Genomic DNA, 21181 nt, shown 5'->3' on the forward strand with positions numbered 1-21181 from the left:
TCCAATTATTACTTCATCTCCTGGGACATTCTCTCACACCCTGCCTTTTCCATGACTTTGATTGATGTCCTGATGTTCCAGTAACAGAATTATCTGTTTTGATTAGGAAGGGACACTGCTCTCAGTTTACCGAGCAGTGTAATCCCACCTTTGCTGCATGACTGTTTCTCTGGGTGAGACATTCATCCACTTATTCCCTTCACTGCAGCCACACGAAACGTGAGAGTCAGCAGGGTTAATCACAGAGACTACACGCAGGGTTAGCAACACTTCCATTATGTTGCTGATTTTTTAAGAAAAAATGAATCCAAATTGTTTCCACACTAATAATGGATCCCTCTTTTGGATGAGACCTTAAACCGAGGCCTCTTCTACCTCTCAGGTGGACGTAAAAGATCACATGACACTATTCGAAGAAGAGCAGGGAGTTTTCTCCGGTACCCTGGTCAATATTTATCCCTCAACCAACATCACTAAAAACAGATTATCTGGTCGTTATCACATTGCTGTTTGTGGGACCTTGCTGTGCACAAATTGGCTGCTGCATTTCTTACATTACAACAGTGACTACACTTCAAAAGTATTTCATTGGCTGTAAAGCACTTTGGGACGTTGTGAGATTGTGAAAGGCGCTATATAAATGCAAGTCTTTCTTTCTAATATGGAGGCAGAGATGGATCTCTTTGCATTTCCTGGACCCCGTGTACTTTCATGTGGGGCAGAGGTATCAGAGGGGGCCTACTCACAGGCTATAGGGCGTAATGATATGCTAGACAGCTTCCTAGCATTTATCCTCAAGCTGCCATTTTGATCCGTCTTGTCTGAATTTATCGTCAGTAGTCAGGGCCATCGCGCGGCCACAATAACTGCATTGAAACAATCGTGATATCAAACTCTTGACTCCTACAAGTGTTCCTCATCCTCCCATCCTCCACGCGCTGTAAACTTGAGCTCATCCAAAACTCTGCTACCGGTATCCTAACCAGCACCAAGTCTTGCTCACCCTAACCCTAACCCTAACCCTAACCCTGTCCTGCATTGGCTCCCAGTCCCCCAACACCTCAAATTTAAAATTCTCATACTTGTGTTTAAATCAATCCATGGCCTTGCCCCTCCATATATCTGTAATCTCCTCCAGCCTTGCAACATCTCCCTAATACTCTGCTCTACTGATTCTTGTGGATCCCCCCCCTCCCCCGCTACCTAGGCCCCACTCTTCGGAATTCCCTCCCTAAAGCTCTCTGCCTCTCCATCTGTTTCTCCTCCTTTAAGACATTCGTTAAAACCTACCTTTTTTCTGACCTAAGGATTATGCAATACGCTATATAAATGCAAGTTCTTTCTTCTTTACTTGACTGGCAATCACATCAAATTCAGCCGAGAGTAGTCTAGGATCAATTGATGCCTGATTTTATTTATCCCCTACTGGGTAAGTACTAAACTTTTTCTTGGTATCTTCCCCAAACGTTACAGCTAATATTGGGCAGAGAGACCATGCTGAGAATCACAGGTGTGAACATTAGATACCACTGTATGGCACAGAGTGTGAACAGACCAACAAATCTGGGCCACTGGACCTTCTAACTTTACCTTTGTTTCATTTGGAACGCACTGCCTGAAAGGGCGGTGGAAGCAGATTCAATAAAACTTTCAAAAGGGAATTGGATATATACTTGAAAAGGAAAAAATTTGCAGGGCCACGGGGAAAGAGCAGGGGAGTGGAACTAGTTGGTAGCTCTTTCAAAGAGCCGGCACAGGCACGATGGGCCGAACGGCCTCCTTCTGTGCTGTAAGGTTCTGTGATTTGATGTTAGTCACGAATTTTGTTCGTATTTAATTCAAAAAGCTGAAACTTTGTCCATTGCAAAATTCTTACCGCAATAGTTGGCAAACTCATTTGAAGGGAAACAAATGAACTGAGTGGAACAGAGTACAATGTATTTACCGCGTGCGTATGATGTGGACCATGTCCTTCTCCACACTTGTATAACGTACCACTGCATTAATTTTTATTACCAATTGCACAGATAAATGTGGTGGCAAGTTCTTCTGAAAAACTGATTTCAAAAGAATAAAGAGGTTAAAAGCTCGATCTGCTAACAGTTCAGGAGCTCCTCTGAAATTCTGGTGATTGAATCGGATGAGGACACACTTTGAACTCTCTACTTGAATGAAACGGCACAATTAAACATTCTGGAAGCGAGAGCTTTACAAGTAGTGGAACAGACTGAAATCACCGCATCGATGGCCAGGGCTTTTTAAATTTCAACCTGTTACAAACTCATCCAGATATATGCAGGCTTTGTACTGTACTTTCAGTATTTGATGAACGTCTGTACTTTATTACGAATGTTCAACCATCCCAGCCAGGGAGACTCTGGGACAACTGCACGAGGCTGAAATCCAGCAGATTGATGAGCTCATGAGTATCATTTCAATAAGTTTCCTGCGCAGTTTGTGTAGGAAAAGGGGGCCTCAGAATAATACAGTTTTTAAAGGGCTGCTCCTCAAAATTAAAGGCATGTGGTTACTTAAAGATAAGTGGTTGCATATAGGGTTAAAAAAGATGTTGGAATTTTTCTAAAGGCTCAAAAATGCTTCACACAAGTACCGTGTGTTAAGGAGATGCCTGTCGATGGCATGTCACAAAGTATCACCTACCGAGCAGTTCTACATTTACTGCTAATTTATACCAACTTCTCACCTTATAACGCTCATTGCATCTCATGCTCAACCATACCTCAGCAACACACTTGGTTTGTATTCTCTTCAGCTTAGAAGGTTGAGGGGTGTTCTAATAGGGGTGTTTAAAATGTTAAATGGATTTGATGAGGTAGATACAGATAAACTATTTCCTTTAGTGGGGGAATCCAGAACAAGGGGGGGGCATAATCTTAAAATTAGAGCAAGGCCATTTAAGAGTGAATTCAGGAACCACTTTTTCACACAAAGGGCAATGGAAATCTGGAACTCTCTCCCCAACAGGCTGTGGATGCTGGGGGTCAATTGAAATTTTCAAGACTGTGATCGATAGATTTTTGTTAGGTAAGGGTATCAAGGGATATGGAGCAAAGGCGAGTAAATGGAGTTGAGGTACAGATTAGCCATGATCTAATAACTTATTTACCACATTAAAGGTGCTATATAAAAGCAAGTTGTTGTTGTTGATAGAATGGTGGCACAGGCTCGAAGAGCTGAATGGCCTCCTCCTGTTCCTATGTAGGACAAGGTGAAGGTAAAGCATACAGTGGAAAGCCTGGCCATATGTACATCTTCCATAGCCTTCAATCATCAAAACATTGAAATCTGGTCACTTATTGATGCTCAGGATGGGCCTCAGGTTGGGCACATACCAGGCATCAGTAACCCTCCCCCTTGTACTTGGGGAAATGAGGCAGTGTGATATTGCGGTGCTTTAAAAATAATCTTAACTTAAGGTGGTAACAAAAAAATACCCTGACAATTTTTTTCAGAAAAGTTAATATTAATAAAAAATTCAGAAATATGGAAAAACTGTCTAAAAGCTATAAAAGGCTCTAAAAAGGTACTATAAATATTACAAAACAAAATACAAGGGTGACTTAAGAACTCTTTTGTCTATGGAGCTTCCCTTGTCCCCATTCCAAATGGCCACACAATGAAAAAAATTAGTACAATTACAACAATTGCATCAGACGAGCACTTCTGCATCAAGCCTGAGGTCTTAATGAGGGCAATGCACAAAACAGGCCCAAGCCCATCAACTCACTATTGAATTGCAGCCCAGAAAGAAATTAGCTGAGGCCCTTCTCTCCCAACTCAACGCTCCCTCTGCACCAGTTACACACAGCTCTCCCGGAAACAGGACTGCTGACTTGGCCCTTATATCGCTGCTTAATTGTAAATAAAAACATTCGCGGTGAAACCTGGCCTAAGTTTAAATCCAAGATCCTTAACCGAGTTTGGTAGCTTAGTGTGAAACCAAGGTAAATGCAGATTACTGCAAGGAGGGTTAATTATTAATTCTTGGGATAGAACAGGAGTAAAAGTTTTTGATTGGGGAAAGGCCAATTTTACTAAGCTGAGAAGTGATTTAGCAAAAATGGACTAGAAACAGCTACTTGAAGGTAAATTAGTGTTAGAGCAGTGGGATGCAATCAAGGGGGAGATAGTGAGGGTTCAGAACAAACATGTTCCCGCAAAGAAAAAGGGTGGGACACCCAAATCAAGAGCCCCCTGGATGACGAGGAGCATACAGGGTAAGATATGGCAAAAAAGGGAAACTTATGTCAGATATCGAGAGCTCAATACTGCAGAAAGCCTAGAGGAGTATAGAAAGTACAGGGGTGAAATTAAAAAGGAAAATAAGAAAGCAAAGAGAGTGCATGAAAAAATACAGGCAAGTAAAATCAAGGAAAACCCAAAAATGTTTTATAAATACACAAACAGCAAGAGGATAACTAAGGAAAGAATAGGGCCTAATCGAGACCAAAAAGGTAACCTGTGTGTGGAGGCAGAAGATGTGGGTATGGCTCTTAATGAATACTTTGCGTCTGTCTTCACAAAAGAGGGGGACAATGCAGAGATTATAGTTAAGGAGGAGGAGTGTGAAATATTGGATGGGATAAACATAGTGAGAGAGGAAGTATTAAGGGGTTTAGCATCTTTGAAAGTAAATAAATCGCCAGGCCCGGATGAAATGTATCCCAGGCTGCTGAGAGAAGAAAAGGCGGAAATAGTGGAGGCTCTGACCACCATTTTCCAATCCTCCCTGACTACAGGCGTGGTGCTAGAGGATTGGAAGACTGCTAACATTGTACCGTTGTTTAAAAAGGGAGAAAGAGATAGACCAAGTAATTATAGGGCAGTCAGTCTAACCTCAGTGGTGGGCAAATTATTGGAATCGATTCTGAGGGAGAGCATAAATCATCATTTAGAAAGGCACGGTTTAATCAAGGACAGTCAGCATGGATTTGTTAAGGGAAGGTTGTGTCTGACTAACTTGATTGAATTTTTTGAGGCGGTAACAAGGAGTGTCGATGAGGGTAACGCGTTTGATGTAGTCTACATGGATTTTAGCAAGGCTTTTGACAAGGTTCCACATGGCAGACTGGTCAAAAAAGTAAAGGCCCATGGGATCCAAGGGAAAGTGGCAAGTTGGATCTGAAATTAGCTCAGTGGCAGGAAGCAAAGGGTAATGGTTGACAGGTGCTTTTGTGACTGGAAGGCTGTTTCCAGTGGGGTTCCGCAAGGCTCAGTACTAGGTCCCTTGCTTTTTGTGGTATATATTAATGATTTGGACTTGAATGTAGGGGGCATGATCAAGAAGTTTGCAGATGATACAAAAATTGGCCGTATGGTTCATAGTGAGGAGGAAAGCTATAGACTGCAGGAAGATATCAATGGACTGGTCAGGTGGGCAGAAAAGTGGCAAATGGAATTCAATCCGGAGAAGTGAGAGGTAATGCATTTGGGGAGGGCAAACAAGGGAAGGGAGTACACAATAAATGGGAGGATACTGAGAGGTGTAGAGGAACAAAGGGACCTTGGAGTGCATGTCCAAGTAGATAAGGTGGTTAAAAAGGCATACGGGATACTTTCCTTTATTAGCCGAGGCATAGAATATAAGAGCAGGGAGGTTATGCTAGAACTGTATAAAACACTAGTTAGGCCACAGTTTGAGTACTGCGTACAGTTCCGGTCACCACATTACAGGGAAGGATGTGATTGCACTAGAGAAGTTACAGAGGAGAATTATGAGGATGTTGCCAGGACTGGAGAATTTTAGCGATGAGGAAAGATTGGATAGGCTGGGGTTGTTTTCTTTGGAACAAAGGAGGCTGAGGGGAGATTTAATTGAGGTATATAAAATTATGAGGTGCCTAGATAGAGTGGATAGGGAGGACCTAGCTCCCTTAGCAGAGGGGTCAGTGTCCGGGGGCATAGATTTAAAGTAACTGGTAGAAGGATTAGAGGGGAACTGAGGAGAATTTTTTTCACCCAGAGGGTGGTGGGGGTCTGGAACTCACTGCCTGAAAGGGTGGTAGAGGCAGAAACCCTCAACTCATTTATAAAAGTACTTGGATGTGCACTTGAAGTGCCGTAACCCACAGGGCTACGGACCAAGTGCTGGAAAGTGGGATTAGGCTGGATAGCTCTTTTTCGGCCGGCACGGACACGATGGGCCAAATGGCCTCCTTCTATGCCATAACTTTCTATGATTCTATGCATCTCTACAAGGGCAGATAACAGCAGGTACGGCTCCCCGCTTGTAGATGACAAGGTTCGTTTACAGGAACTGCAGTAAACCGTTCAGTTCTATAAAAACCTGACATTAGAGCAGGGGGTCTTCTGAGTAATCATGCTCAATATAAGGTTGTATCACCAGGTGCCTGAGGATGTTTCTTGTTCATTAATTCTCTGGCCCAGTTCCAAGGTCTTGAATTAATCTGATTTTATTTTAATTTATCAACATGCTGAGAGGTAGCAGCAGAAGATTAGTGTTAGGTCAGCAAACCGAGTTACACTTACAAGTTCCTGCTGTAATAGGCCTGAGTGGAAATAAACCTGTCTGTCAGTGAGAGCACAGATAATTACACCTACTGCTCCTGAACGCTATTGGAGGGCACTTTGGTCTCCAACATCTTCTGTTCTCAACTCTAACTCTCTTTTCATATATTTTTTTTCTCTCTCTTCCTGAAGGTGATGACCTGTTCTGCATACAGATTGAAAGGCAGAAAAAGTGCTCCCCCACCTCTCTGATGGACCGTTTGATGGGTAGGGTAGTGTAGTGGTCATGTTGCTGGACTAATAATCCAGAGAGCAGGAGTTCATAAACCCACCATGGCAGTTTGAGGATTGGAATTCAGATTAAACAAAAATCAGTAAAAAGTGACCATAAAGATGTTGCATTGTAAAATGCAATCAGTAAAAGCCCAACTGGTTCGCTCATGTCCTTTAGGGAAGCAAACTTGCTGTCCTTACCTGGTTTGGCCTATTTTTGACTCCAGTCCCCCACCAAACATGATTGACTCTTAACTGCCCTCTAAAGTGGGCTACTAAGTCATAGGACCACCACCACATTCTCAGGGCAACTAGAAATTGGCAATAAATGCTGGCTTTGCCAGTGAGGCCCACATCCAAGAATTAATTTCTTAAGATGTTGCTTTCGTTTAATATTCATGATTATTGAAGGGGGGGGAATCAATTACTGCCATAAGGAGGGATGATATATTAGCAGGTTCCTCTAATGAGGCCATATGGGTGGAGCTTAAAAACAAAAAGGGGGCAAGCACTTTGATGGGAGTGTACTATAGGCCCCCAAACAGTCAGGGGGAGATAGAGGAACAGATATGTAGGCAAATCTCAGAAAATTGTGCAAATAATAGGGTAATAATAGTGGGGGATTTCAACTTCCCCAATATTAACTGGGATACTCAGAGTGTAAAAGGCTTAGAGGGTACAAAATTCTTAACGTGCATCCAGGAGAGATTTTTGAGCCAGCATGTAGAAAGTCCTACAAGAGAGGGGGCGGTACTGGACCTAATTCTAGGGAATGTGGCCGGCCAAGTGGAAGAAGTGCTAGTAGGTGAGCACTTTGGTGACAGTGACCATAATTCGGTGAGATTTAGGGTGGTCATGGAAAAGGACAGGGAGGGGCCGGAAATAAAGGTTCTAAATTGGGGGAAGGCCGATTTTAATAGGATACGGCAGGATCTGGCCAAAATGGACTGGGATCAGCTGCTTGTAGGAAAATCCGCATCGGAGCAATGGGAGTCTTTCAGAAGGGAGATTGAGACCATACAATGGCAACATGTTCCCGTAAAGGTCAAGGGTGGTTCCAAGAACTCCAGGGAACCTTGGATGTCAGGGGATATACGAGAATGGATTAGGAAAAAAAGGAGGGCTTTTGGCAGATACAAAAGGCTAAAGACGGAGGAAGCCCTAGAGGAGTACAAAAAGTGCAGGGGGATACTTAAAAAAAAAGAAATTAGGAGATCAAGGAGGGACCATGAAATAACACTGGCGAGCAAAATAAAGGAAAATCCTAAGATGTTTTATAAGTATATTAAGGGTAAGAGGATGACTAGGGAAAAAATAGGGCCCATTAGGGACAAAAATGGCAATGTGTGTGCGGAGCCGGCAGATGTAGGAGGGGTTCTAAATGAATTTTTTGCATCTGTTTTCACTATGGAGAAGGACGATATAGACATAGAAATACGGCAGGAGGACTGTGATATACTCGAACATATTAACATCGAGCGGGAGGAGGTATTGGCGGTTTTAGCAGGCCTAAAAATGGATAAATCCCCAGGCCCGGACGAAATGTATCCCAGGCTACTGTGTGAGGCAAAGGAGGAGATTGCGGGGGCTCTAACACATATATTCAGAACCTCTCTGGCCACAGGGGATGTGCCAGAGGACTGGAGAACCGCTAATGTAGTACCATTATTCAAGAAGGGGAGTAGGGAAAAACCGGGGAACTACAGGCCAGTGAGCCTAACATCAGTGGTAGGAAAATTATTGGAAAAAATTCTGAAGGACAAAATTAGTCTCCACTTGGAGAAGCAAGGATTAATCTGGGATAGTCAACATGGCTTTGTCAAGGGAAGATCATGTCTGACTAATTTGATTGAATTTTTTGAGGGGGTGACTAGGCGTGTGGATGAGGGTAACGCAGTGGATGTGGTATACATGGATTTCAGTAAGGCCTTCGATAAAGTCCCGCACAGGAGACTGGTCAAGAAGGTACGAGCCCATGGAATCCAGGGTGCCTTGGCACTTTGGATACAAAACTGGCTTAGTGGCAGAAGGCAGAGGGTGATGGTCGAAGGTTGTTTTTGTGACTGGAAGCCTGTGGCCAGTGGGGTACCACAGGGATCGGTGCTGGGTCCCTTGCTGTTTGTGGTCTACATTAATGACTTGGATATGAATGTAAAAGGTATGATCAGTAAGTTCGCTGATGATACAAAAATTGGTAGGGTGGTAAATAGCGAGGAGGATAGCCTCAGTCTGCAGGACGATATAGATGGGTTGGTCAGATGGGCGGAACAGTGGCAAATGGAATTTAACCCGGAAAAGTGCGAGGTGATGCACTTTGGAGGGACTAACAAGGCAAGGGAATACACAATGAATGGGAGGACCCTAGGCAAGACAGGGGGTCAGAGGGATCTTGGTGTGCAAGTTCACAGATCCCTGAAGGCGGCGGAACAGGTAGATAAGGTGGTAAAGAAGGCATATGGGATACTTGCCTTTATTAGCCGAGGCATAGAATATAAGAGCAAGGAGGTTATGATGGAGCTGTATAAAACACTGGTTAGGCCACAGCTGGAGTACTGTGTGCAGTTCTGGTCGCCACACTACAGGAAGGATGTGATCACTTTGGAGAGGGTGCAGAGGAGATTCACCAGGATGTTACCAGGACTGGAGCGCTTCAGCTATGAAGAGAGACTGGGAAGATTGGGTTTGTTTTCCTTGGAGCAGAGGAGGCTGAGGGGGGACATGATTGAGGTGTACAAAATTATGAGGGGCACAGATAGGATGGATACTAAGGAGCTTTTTCCCTTCGTTGCGGGTTCTATAACAAGGGGGCATAGATTCAAGGTAAAAGGCGGGAGGTTTAGAGGGGATTTGAGAAAGAACTTTTTCACCCAGAGGGTGGTTGGAGTCTGGAACTCACTGCCTGAAAGGGTTGTGGAGGCAGGAACCCTCACAACATTCAAGAAGCATTTGGATGAGCACTTGAAATGCCATAGCATACAAGGCTACGGACCAAATGCTGGAATATGGGATTAGATTAGACAGGGCTTGATGGCCGGCGCGGACACGATGGGCCGAAGGGCCTCTATCCGTGCTGTATAACTCTATGACTCTATGACTCCCGGCACATACCAGGTGTGTATATGGTGAAGTTACACAGTCCGAGCCCATGACCTTCCGTCAACGACAGTCACGGGGTGTGAGCATTCCCTTTTGCGATGAGGCGGCACTTTTACCCCAAGATTTCTTATTCCAGCCTTTCACTTGATGTTGATTTGCTCCTCTCGAGCTGAAATGATGGCCAATGGCACGGCCGTAGGAGAGCTTCATCCAAGCTCCTGCTTCCACTCTTTTTAAGAGAGGCTGTTTATTTTAAATGGGTAAATACCTCCAATATAATAGCAGGCAGAGGAACTTGGTGCGAGTGCATTAGGTGTTTGCATGATCACCTCACTAGCGGTCATTCCCACACTATTGGTACCTTTTCAAACGCAGGGACAGGCTCCAACTAGACTAGTGCTGAACTGTACAACCTGGTCTACTTCACATTCTCACCCTGCATCTGACCAACACCTAACAGGTTTGTGCCAGCTTTGTAAAGTTTTTGAAAGCATTGCTAAATGTCAGCGCTCATTAGCATTCAGCAATATGGGGCTGAGAGACAATAACAGCATGTGAGCTGTTTTATATTTCATTTAAAAGTAAAATATTGCATGAATTTCTGCAAAGGCCACATCACTCTGATGTCCCTGTACTCAAGCACCACGGCATTTGCTACTGAAAGGGTCCTTTATTCATGTGCACTTTCATTTGCAATTTGAATTAAATATCTGTCCCTTATTAACCTCAAAGCAACCATTGAAAAATTAAGCAGCTAGGGGCAAAGAAAATGCCAGTTGTTCGGTTTAGCCAGAATTAGGGTTGCCAACCCTCCAGGATTGGCCTGGAATCTCCAGGACAGTGCTGCAAGCAACCCAGGAAAGAAATCATAGGGGCAATAAAAAAAATCTTTATTTCATTTCTTTGAACACTTCTGATTATTAGTTATAAAAATATTGGAGATGGGGGAAAAAGGATGTTTGACTAACAGTCAAGAATCATGCAATTAGGTAACAAGGAGTTTTTTCATTTTCCAATTGGCATGGGAAGGCGGTGCATCACGAGGATGGCGGGAGTGTGGGGGCGGGGCGGATGGAGGCAGGAAGTCAGGTGATGAAATCTCCAGGAATATGTCCAACCAGAGTTGGCAACCCTAGTTGAAATGCAACACGGTTATGGAGAAGCCAGATGTGCGATGTGCACTCACACTTCCTCCCAGCCACTCCGTTTGCCTGCCAGGTAGGAAGCATGAATTTCCGCCCCAGGTTGGACCATCTTGTTCTCCTTCCTCACTGCCAGGAAACAACAACAACAACTTGAATTTTTATAGCGTCTTTAACGTAACGAAAAGGTCCCAAGGCACTTCACAGGAGCATCATTAGACAAAATTTGACACCGAGCCACATAAAGAGATATTAGGACAGGTGACCAAAGCTTGGTCAAAGAGGTAGGTTCAAAGGAGGAGAGAGAGAGGTAGAGAAGCGGAGAGGTTTAGGGAGGGAATTCCACAGCTTAGGGCCTAGGCAGCTGAAGGCACGGCCGCCAATGGAGGAGCGATGAAAATCGGGAATGTACAAGATTTCAGATTTGGAAGAATGTAGAGTTCTTGGAGGGTTGGAGGGCTGGGGGAGGTCACAGAGATAGGGAGGGGGCAAGGCCATAGAGGGATTTGAGTGCAAGGATAAGGATTTAAAAATCATGGCATTACCGGACTGGGAGCCAATGTAGGTCAGTGAGGGGAAATGCCCACGCAATGCAGCTCAGATTGGGAAATGAGCAGAAAGAGGATTGAACCTGCATCTTCCCACTTCAAAGCCCCAAGTGTAAATGCTCCAACATTCAGTGGCTCCAGTTCTTGCTGCATTTTGTGTACTTATATCCATTGACGTGCCTGCTGGCCACTGTTCAAAAGAGTGAATTATCAAGGATATTCCACGTGGTACGCTTTGAAAGGTCGTGCACGCATTCTGTGAACGTTGGTTGTAGCTTCGATTCATTGGCATCAGGATCCTGCATTCCAAAAAGTTTAAAACTTTTATTGGGACTCGCTACTTGTGTGCAAGAACCTCATTATTACCCATTCATAATACTAATCCATGTAAATTGTCCCATCCCAGCCTATGAATTTTATTGAAGGATAATCCATCATTAGCACTGCTTATCCATATATAACGGGCACGAGGGGTTTGATGGTCTGGCCTTCGAGATTTGGCTTCAGGTGCATTGGACTCATTACTATTGTCTGCAAACTTTTTACTTATTGGATAACTTGAAATGCATTTGGAGTATTGCAATATTTGCTGGAGTTGATCAGCCCTGATTCTTTGGATTGCAAAACGTTCTTTCTTCCCGTTGCTTTTCCCATAACAGTCTGCCAACTTCATGTTTCACTTGCGGAATGCAAATTGGTAAGTGTGGGAATTTCTTTGGAGATTCCAATGGTCCAGTGGCCTTCCTAGAATTGGACGATAGGAGTTTCTGTGGGAGCAAGAAAGACACTTGGCACCCACTTCACTTCATCCAGGGAACTCCACGTACAGGTCTAGCTAAGCATGTCTACCTGGCTATGCCAGAAGAGTCCTGTCTTTGCCACCTCTGCCTCACCAGGGAGGGCCGTCACCAATGCCATCTCCTCAGCCTGACCTTCAGACAACTTCCCCCGCAGAGATACCCATTTTTGTGGTTGTGAAGGTGACCATAGAATTATATTTCTTTGCCACCAGGTCCTTCCAAGCCACCGCTGGGGACATTTCACAAGTCTTCCAGAAACCTATGTAGCAACCATGTAACAGAACCCTTGTTTGCCAGGTGAAACATTTTTCTTGCTTTCCCCATGGAAAGGACACAGCAATTTACCAGTGGCAAACTTCCCAAAAGCCCAAGGCCTCACATGGCCAACAGGGCAATAACATAACACCAACACATGGCCTCACTGAATAGAAAAGGCATCAATCCATTAATGCCCAAATGTCCTCGCAATGCAGGAACCGAATCATGAAGTGAATGCCCGATACTGTGGCAGTGCCCCACAGTGCCTTCATGTTGTGGCAGTCCACCATTATTTGAAGAGGAAGGACGGAGATTGGATAAATGGCTCCTCAGGGACAAAGGGCACGCTCTAGAGCCCTGGCTCTTGACCCCATGGAGAAACCCATGATCTCTCCAGCTGGACAGATTTGGGGGGAGTTGTATCCGCTACATAGCCCTACCAAAGTCTCCAAGCTGAATCTTGTACAGTTTTGCCCGTCAAAGAGGAGTTAGAGCCCAAGTGAAGGATACAAGGAGGCTCAGCCCCAACTTTTGGTAGGGGAGATTGATGAGGAAGAGCAGGAAGAAATGATGGGGAGGGGTGACTCACAGCCAGGAAGATATGTGCACCAAGCACTGATTGACAGGACATTTACCCAAGTGACTAATCCAGCCCTACGTAGCTCTCCTGTCTTATTTTTCACAACCTGTGACCCATTCAATGCCATACCCTCCGTTATCATCCGCGGTATGTCAATGGCCATCAGCCCACCTGCTGCTACCTTAATACAACCCTCCTCAAATGAACTCTCGTGGCTACATCTAAACAAAGTGCTACCATTTAATTTCTACACCGGTGAACTGTTTGGCACTTGGGTATGCCCCCTCGGTGATATGATGCATATCATCTCAAACCTACTCTAGTGCTTCTAGGTGCTGCCCCCTGTGGAAGGAGTAAGTGTGGTGGCAGGCAGCTGTTCCTCACTGAGAGTCCCATGGGGAGCATGCCCTGGAATGCCAAACAGGGTAACCCGCCATCAAAAGAGTTCAGGTGCAGCGATGTTTTGCCACTTGCCCACAGACTCCATTCAATACCTCCACATCAGGTTTATCATCCTTTGTTATTGCCTCCCACTACTGCTTCCCTCCCTCATACAGCTTTTGGAATGGCTGACAAATACTTAAAATCAATTTGGAACCTTTTTAAAGGCTGAAACAATATTTGCACCCCTGTATGCAGCCACTTACCTGCAAATGTGAGCTTCAGCCCTTTAAAGGCTGCATGATTGTGTCGTTCTGTGGCCCTGCAAGTCCGGCATGCATCCACCAGCCCCAACCCAGGAAAATGGGTCAGGTCTGGGTGGATATGGGTGGGCGGATACGGAGTGGTGGGCGGATACGGAGTGGTGGGCGGATACGGAGGGGTGGGCGGATATGGGTGGGCTGATTTGGAGGGGTAGGCAGACATCCCTCCCTGCCAGAACTACACCCTGAAGAAGAAACCACTATCTCCCCTCCCATAATTAAATTAGCTGTGACATATTGATTACTTTTCAAAGGGGCATGTCTGCAATATGCTCCAACTGTAATAGTAATCAAATACTCCAAGCAGCTCTGCATGTAAGGTTGGCAGATACGGCACTCAGCTTTCCGTTAGTGTGCAGAATAGATATCTATGGGGGTGTCATCACACTGATGTCAGACAGCTGGGTGACTGCTCGAGCAATCTAGGCACTACAGAAAATGAAACTTTGGACATTCTGGACAACATAATTAAAGAGGGGACTCATATGGAATGGGCCTGTTTCCTGCATGTAATCAACAGCAAGGGACCTTTATTACGAAGAACCTGGTTTAGGTTTTGGATGTGAACATGTACCTACTCATATCATCATTTCACCCATCACCCATTGTAAATATGCATGAAGCAAGTCTGGGTACTTGTGGGGATCTCTGCAGATGGAAATGCATTTTCCTTCTGTATGTACTGCCATCTGTATACAGAGAGTAACTGGTTGTTTGCCTGATCGGGAAACTCATTCCAAGCCATCTTCTGTGCGAATCAGAAAGCATGAATCTTTATTTGAGATGCCCTGGGCAGTGTTGAAGAGGATTGAATCAATGATTATTTACTCCCAGCAAGGAGTAAATAACCATTTACTGTGTCCCGGGGGGACACAGGTTGGGTAATCATAGGCTTGGACTCAGGGCCTACGCTCCCTGTCAATGCTGCTCCTCTCTGGGAATGTCCATCATGAATCAGCCAGGTTTTCCTAGAATGATGTCCTTAGCACATCTGTAAGTCTTCTTTCTGAAATCCTACGAGTCACCCCTCTCCATTTCTTCCTGCTCTTCCTCATCAATCTCCCCTGCCAGAGGTTGGGGCTGAGCCTCCTTCTATTCTCCACTTGTAGTCTAACTCCTCTTTGGAGGGCAAAACTGTACAAGATTTAGCAGGTGGCTCTGAGCACAGAGACTTTGGCAGGGCTATGTAGCGGATACAACTCCTCTCCCCACCCCCCCCCACCAAACCTGTCCAGTCAGAGGAATTCTGTGCTCTGCCATTGATCCTGGGGTTAACAGCCAGGGCTCCAGATCAGCCTTTTGTCTCTGAGGAACCATTCATCCACTCTACGCCCTCTCTCTTCAAATAATGGTGGACTGCCACAACATGAAGACATTGTGGGCACTGCCACAGTATGTAACCAGGTTTGGGCGGGATTCTCCTCTTTGAGGTGGAGTAGTGCTAGGACGGGACTTCCTCATGCTCCACTCACCCTGTACCCAACCACACATTTCCCTGGGTTGATGGGTCGTGACTGATGGATGGCAGGTGCTCAGCAGGATCCCGCCACCAAGAGGCAGCTCGTCAGTGCCCAGCTGCATAGTTCTGGTGGTGGTGGGGCCGCAGCAACGGAAGAGGCAGCTGGGTATTTAAAGGGTTAGAAGAGCCCATCAAGGGAGCTGATGGTAATGGTGCAGGAGAGGGGAGAGAGACCATTGCTGGAGATGCATTGGCTACATTTCTATAGGTGGGAATGGATCCATGCACGAGCAGAATCTATGCAGCTGGTCAGAGAGGCGTTGGGGGAGGATGGTGTGGTGAACCCTATCGAAAGCTGCAGAAAGGTCAAGGAGGGATAATGCAGCAAGGTCACACTCACAGTGGACTTTGTGACTTTGGTTATGGCTGTGAGAAGAGCAGAAGCCAGACTGGAGGGATTCAAACAGGGAATTTCAGGAGAGATGAGCACAGAGCTGAATGGCAATAGCACACACAAGGATCTTAGAGAGGAAATGGAGATTGGAGATGAGGGAGGAGGGATGAATTGATCATGGGTTTTTTTAAGGGTGGGGGGATGATGATGGTGGTTTTTGAAAGTGAGAGGGACAGTGCCAGAATAGGAAGTTGAGTGGAGAGGGGATCGTGAGAGGAGGAGGTGGGCCTTATCGATGGCAGGTGGAATATATAGAGTCATAGAGTTATACAGCACGGATAGAGGCCCTTCGGCCCATCGTGTCCGCGCCGGCCATCAAGCCCTGTCTAATCTAATCCCATATTCCAGCATTTGGTCCGTAGCCTTGTATGCTATGGCATTTCAAGTGCTCATCCAAATGCTTCTTGAATGTTGTGAGGGTTCCTGCCTCCACAACCCTTTCAGACAGTGAGTTCCAGACTCCAACCACCCTCTGGGTGAAAAAATTCTTTCTCAAATCCCCTCTAAACCTCCCGCCTTTTACCTTGAATCTATGCCCCCTTGTTATAGAACCCGCAACAAAGGGAAAAAGCTCCTGAGTATCCATCCTATCTATGCCCCTCATAATTTTGTACACCTCAATCATGTCCCCCCTCAACCTCCTCTGCTCCAAGGAAAACAAACCCAATCTTCCCAGTCTCTCTTCATAGCTGAAGCGCTCCAGCCCTGGTAACATCCTGGTGAATCTCCTCTGCACCCTCTCCAAAGCGATCACATCCTTCCTGTAGTGCGGCGACCAGAACTGCACACAGTACTCCAGCTGTGGCCTAACCAGTGTTTTATACAGCTCCATCATAACCTCCTTGCTCTTATATTCTATGCCTCGGCTAATAAAGGCAAGTATCCCATATGCCTTCTTTACCACCTTATCTACCTGTTCCGCCGCCTTCAGGGATCTGTGAACTTGCACACCAAGATCCCTCTGACCCTCTGTCTTGCCTAGGGTCCTCCCATTCATTGTGAAGTCCCTTGCCTTGTTAGTCCCTCCAAAGTGCATCACCTCGCACTTTTCCGGGTTAAATTCCATTTGCCACTGTTCCGCCCATCTGACCAACCCATCTATATCGTCCTGCAGACTGAGGCTATCCTCCTCATTATTTACCACCCTACCAATCTTTGTATCATCAGCGAACTTACTGATCATACCTTTTACATTCATATCCAAGTCATTAATGTAGACCACAAACAGCAAGGGACCCAGCACCGATCCCTGTGGTACCCCACTGGCCACAGGCTTCCAGTCACAAAAACAACCTTCGACCATCACCCTCTGCCTTCTGCCACTAAGCCAGTTTTGTATCCAAAGTGCCAAGGCACCCTGGATTCCATGGGCTCGTACCTTCTTGACCAGTCTCCTGTGGGGGACTTTATCGAAGGCCTTACTGAAATCCATGTATACCACATCCACTGCGTTACCCTCATCCACACGCCTAGTCACCCCCTCAAAAAATTCAATCAAATTAGTCAGACATGATCTTCCCTTGACAAAGCCATGTTGACTATCCCTGATTAATCCTTGCTTCTCCAAGTGGAGACTAATTTTGTCCTTCAGAATTTTTTCCAATAATTTTCCTACCACTGATGTTAGGCTCACTGGCCTGTAGTTCCCCGGTTTTTCCCTATTCCCTTCTTGAATAATGGTACTACATTAGCGTGAGGAAGTCTAGAAGCCAAGGTGGTTGGGAGTGGGGGGGTGGGGGGGAATATGGGGGACAATGGGCGGGAGGAAGGGGGAGGAGGCAGCTGCCCAATTGGTCTCAATCTTGGAATAACATAGAAATATACTTGAAAAGGAAATAAATGGATATAAATTCATAATATTAACCATTTTCAGTTGTTCGGAGGATTTATTTATAACTGATGTCTACAACAGCACCAATCTGTGATGCTTATTGAAATAAATGCCCTTTAAAAACCCTTCTCAGTCTAAGTGCCATTAGTAACTTCACTAGATAGCGCTCAAATTAAGAAACGTAATTACTTTTCTGTCCAGACCAGCACTGTAATAGGAAGAGAGGCTGTAGTTAAACACTAATAAACCCCCAAGCTACAAATAATAGCTATATTTTCAAAGATAAGTGCTGTCCTTCAAAAGTGCATTTATTTTCCAAATAATATTACTTAATTTTAAGGGACAGTTCTGTTTAAATGTTGAATCAAATTAGAGTCTTTTTAAAAAAAAAAATCTATATTCCCTAAAGGAATTTACTTGTTAGCACTGTGTCAGATGATAGGGGGAGGGGATGGAGCAGAGTAAAATAATCGTCATCATCAATACCAGGGCTTTTAAACCATGCAAGGCTGTTAGTGTCACAATTCATTTATTGATTCATTCTTCATGTTTGTGCAGGATAAAAACCCCACACATTATGTAACTTTCCTTTTGTTCAAATTAATGGGGAGCTTCACGACCGAACAAACCCAAATTGTGCTTTATCGGAAAGCAAATTCACCATTTTTCAAAATGGTTAAAAAACCTTTCTCGATACAGGTGGAAGGGGGGGGGGGGGGTGGGAGGTGAGAACGCGATCGGAACGTTAAATAATCCTGGCTGGCAACCCTGGGAATTCTCCGCCACTTTCATCTGATATTCACGAAGCCAAGGCTGTGAGGAGGAAGATGCAAGAATGTTGACGTCATCCATAAGGAAACTAATGGAGAAGATCAGATTAGCTTCATTTGATTATATCGTTGTGATGTGCACACTCAGCATAATAAAAACTAGTCTGTACTTAGAGCCAACACTGTAGATTTTCAACTTACCTCCCGGGCTTTTAACTGGCGATGCGGATCAGCTGACCATTAAAGAAACCGCCCGATTTTAAGTCCTGTCGATTTGAATGGAAATGGAAAGCGAGCGGTTTCTCTAATGGGCGACCAATCCGCAACGCCAGTTGTACGCCCGGGCAGAAAGTTGAAAATCTGCCCCATATGCTCTCTTGCATTTATTTATATCCTCCCCTTTAAGTTGCCCATGGCATAAACTATGCCTCAGTGAGAGGGAAGCCTGGAGCTGTGTTTGCTGATATTGTTTGTAGCCAGTCACTAAGATGGATGTGAGTGCAGCCCTGGTTGCCTTACACCATCATTTTCTTTTAGCTCACTCCCTGTTGCAAATTTTGGCATTTTGCCAGTCTGACTGAGATAGGGAACTCACCATCTTTCAGATGAGACGTTAAACCGAGGCCCCGATGGCTCTCTCAGGTGGACATGAAAGATCCCATTGTACTATTCAAAGAAAAGCAGGGGTGTTCTCCCCAATGTTCTAGACAATATTTATCTCTCAACCAACATCACTAAAACAGATTATCTGGTCATTAACTTAATGCTGTTTGTGGGATCTTGCTTTGTGCAAATTGGCTTCCGTGTTTCCTAAATTACAACAGTGACTACACTTCAAAAGTACTTCATTGGTTGTAAAGTACTTTGGGACATCCTGAGGTCGTGAAAGCTGCCACAGAAATGCAAGTCTTTTTTTTTGCTGATTGATACATACAAACCCATGTCTCAGCACACTGTGACACTGTGTGAGTCCACTAATGTGCCCCTATCCCCAGGCACCTTGCAAATGACATTTAAAGTAAGTATTTCTATCAGTTGAAAAGAGCAGAGGCTTGACTCAAATATTCATCGGCAAATTCCTAGGCACACCACATGTATACATCCAAACTCACGTTGCTGCTTCTAATCAACAGAATCACACTGTGCAAGCAAAACAAGAGGGGAAAATCAGATTGTTCTGGAAGCAGTGCAGTCCAAAATCACAAATGCAATCACAATTTCTAGCAGTACATTTAAACAGAATATCATTTTCCTTCAGCTTCTCTGCCTGACAGCTCAGTATTAAAACTTGTACATGGTACTGAATAGCAATTGTCGATTTTAAATTCAAAAAGGGTTTCACTATTTGAAAAACAGCTTAATCTGTCTGAATACTTAAATAACCACCAAAGTAAAGATTATTGCATTCATTCGCTGCCTTACTGAGACTTTTTGTACTTTATACAGTTTCTTTTTACATGACACCATTCTTGCACTTAAACTCGACAGTTATATACTGCTAAAGTAATAATTCAATGTGAAAGACAAACAGGTTCCAGTATTAATGAACTCAGTTTGATTTTGTCAAACATAAAGTGATTAGATTTCCCGGTCTGTCAGACTGTGGTGAACTGGCTGCTATTATAACAGCTGCTTGCACCGTGTTCATATACAGCATGCTATGGTAAAGCGTTGTCATTGTGACCTCTGTGTGCCCCTGCGTTACTCGAGGTTCCGGGGTCAGGCAGTAATGACAATTTTCCACAATTCCGAATAATCACGGATCGTGTGTCGAGATTAAAATGTATCCACGGACACATCTCCCAGCAGGGCTGTTTTTACGATTGAACGGGAATGATTCCTGTCACAAAGCACCAAGCAGTTTGCAGAGCTTTCAGTTGGCAACCTTTTGCTGGGACTTACCGTCAGGCTGCGTGTAGGTCGCACGACACACACAAGTTGGACAGCGGCTGAGAAAGCTGTTCTTGCCTTGCAGTACTGGTACCTGAAGTGAACGAGATCTAACACAAAGCCAAAGCAGTGTGTAAAGAAAAGCATTGCCACTTCTGCTGGGTGCAGAGATTAAAGGAATGAACTCCCTAATCCACCAGAAGCAGGATGAGGAAAATCTTGACCAGGAGCAGAGTTTGGTAGAGCTTTGCAAGTTCTGATATTCCCTCTCAATATAAAATGCTTAGAGTTCTTGCAGCAATGCTTCAGCCAATCAGAAGGACAGCAATGTTATCCTCAAGGGCTTGAGATATCCAATAACAAATAGCTCCCCTCCCTCTACCATCTCACACACTAGTCCAGAGAAAAATGCATTAATAAATATTCCTCAACACCACATTCTGCTTGTAACTTGTAATCACAGTCAAACTAGAATATTGTGCTAAAGACCATGAACAGCGATAGAGTCTCTCAGTGACACGGATTTATTTCAGCAGGAAGTTTTTATAAGAAATTGAAGAAAAATAACAGCGTGTCAATGATTTTCACCTGGCAGCAGTGCTTTGGCACTGTACTGTGAGCTTCATAACATTTGTTGAAATGTTTGAGGGTTAAAACAGGAATTCAATACTTACGTGGCTGCTGATGATCGACACACGATGTAAAAATGTGTCTGGCTGCTCTTTCTGAAGGTTGAAGGGGTAACTGCGTTAGAGTTAGGGTTAATGTAAGTGTTAAGGTTAAGATTAGGGGTAGGGTAAGTGTTAGGGTTAGAGTAAATGTTAAGGTTAGAGTTAGGATTAGGGTTGGGCCAGATGCAAATGTGGATTGGAGATGATGCTATAACA

The 21181-nt window shown here is 44.7% G+C and overlaps 1 protein-coding gene across 1 annotated transcript in view; it reads right to left on the bottom strand.

The window, feature by feature from the left end:
* The window catches only part of LOC137326891 (E3 ubiquitin-protein ligase SIAH2-like), a 32650-nt gene extending 12208 nt beyond the window's left edge, over window positions 1-20442 (bottom strand). Inside the window, exon 1 of the mRNA XM_067992273.1 lies at window positions 20307-20442. Within this exon, the coding sequence (XP_067848374.1) occupies window positions 20307-20441 (135 nt within the window). The 5' untranslated portion in view covers window position 20442. The remainder of the gene's footprint in view (window positions 1-20306) is intronic.
* Between the last annotated feature and the right edge of the window lie 739 nt (window positions 20443-21181).

Source organism: Heptranchias perlo, chromosome 11 (assembly GCF_035084215.1).
Source record: "Heptranchias perlo isolate sHepPer1 chromosome 11, sHepPer1.hap1, whole genome shotgun sequence".
Taxonomy (NCBI): Eukaryota; Metazoa; Chordata; class Chondrichthyes; order Hexanchiformes; family Hexanchidae; genus Heptranchias; species Heptranchias perlo.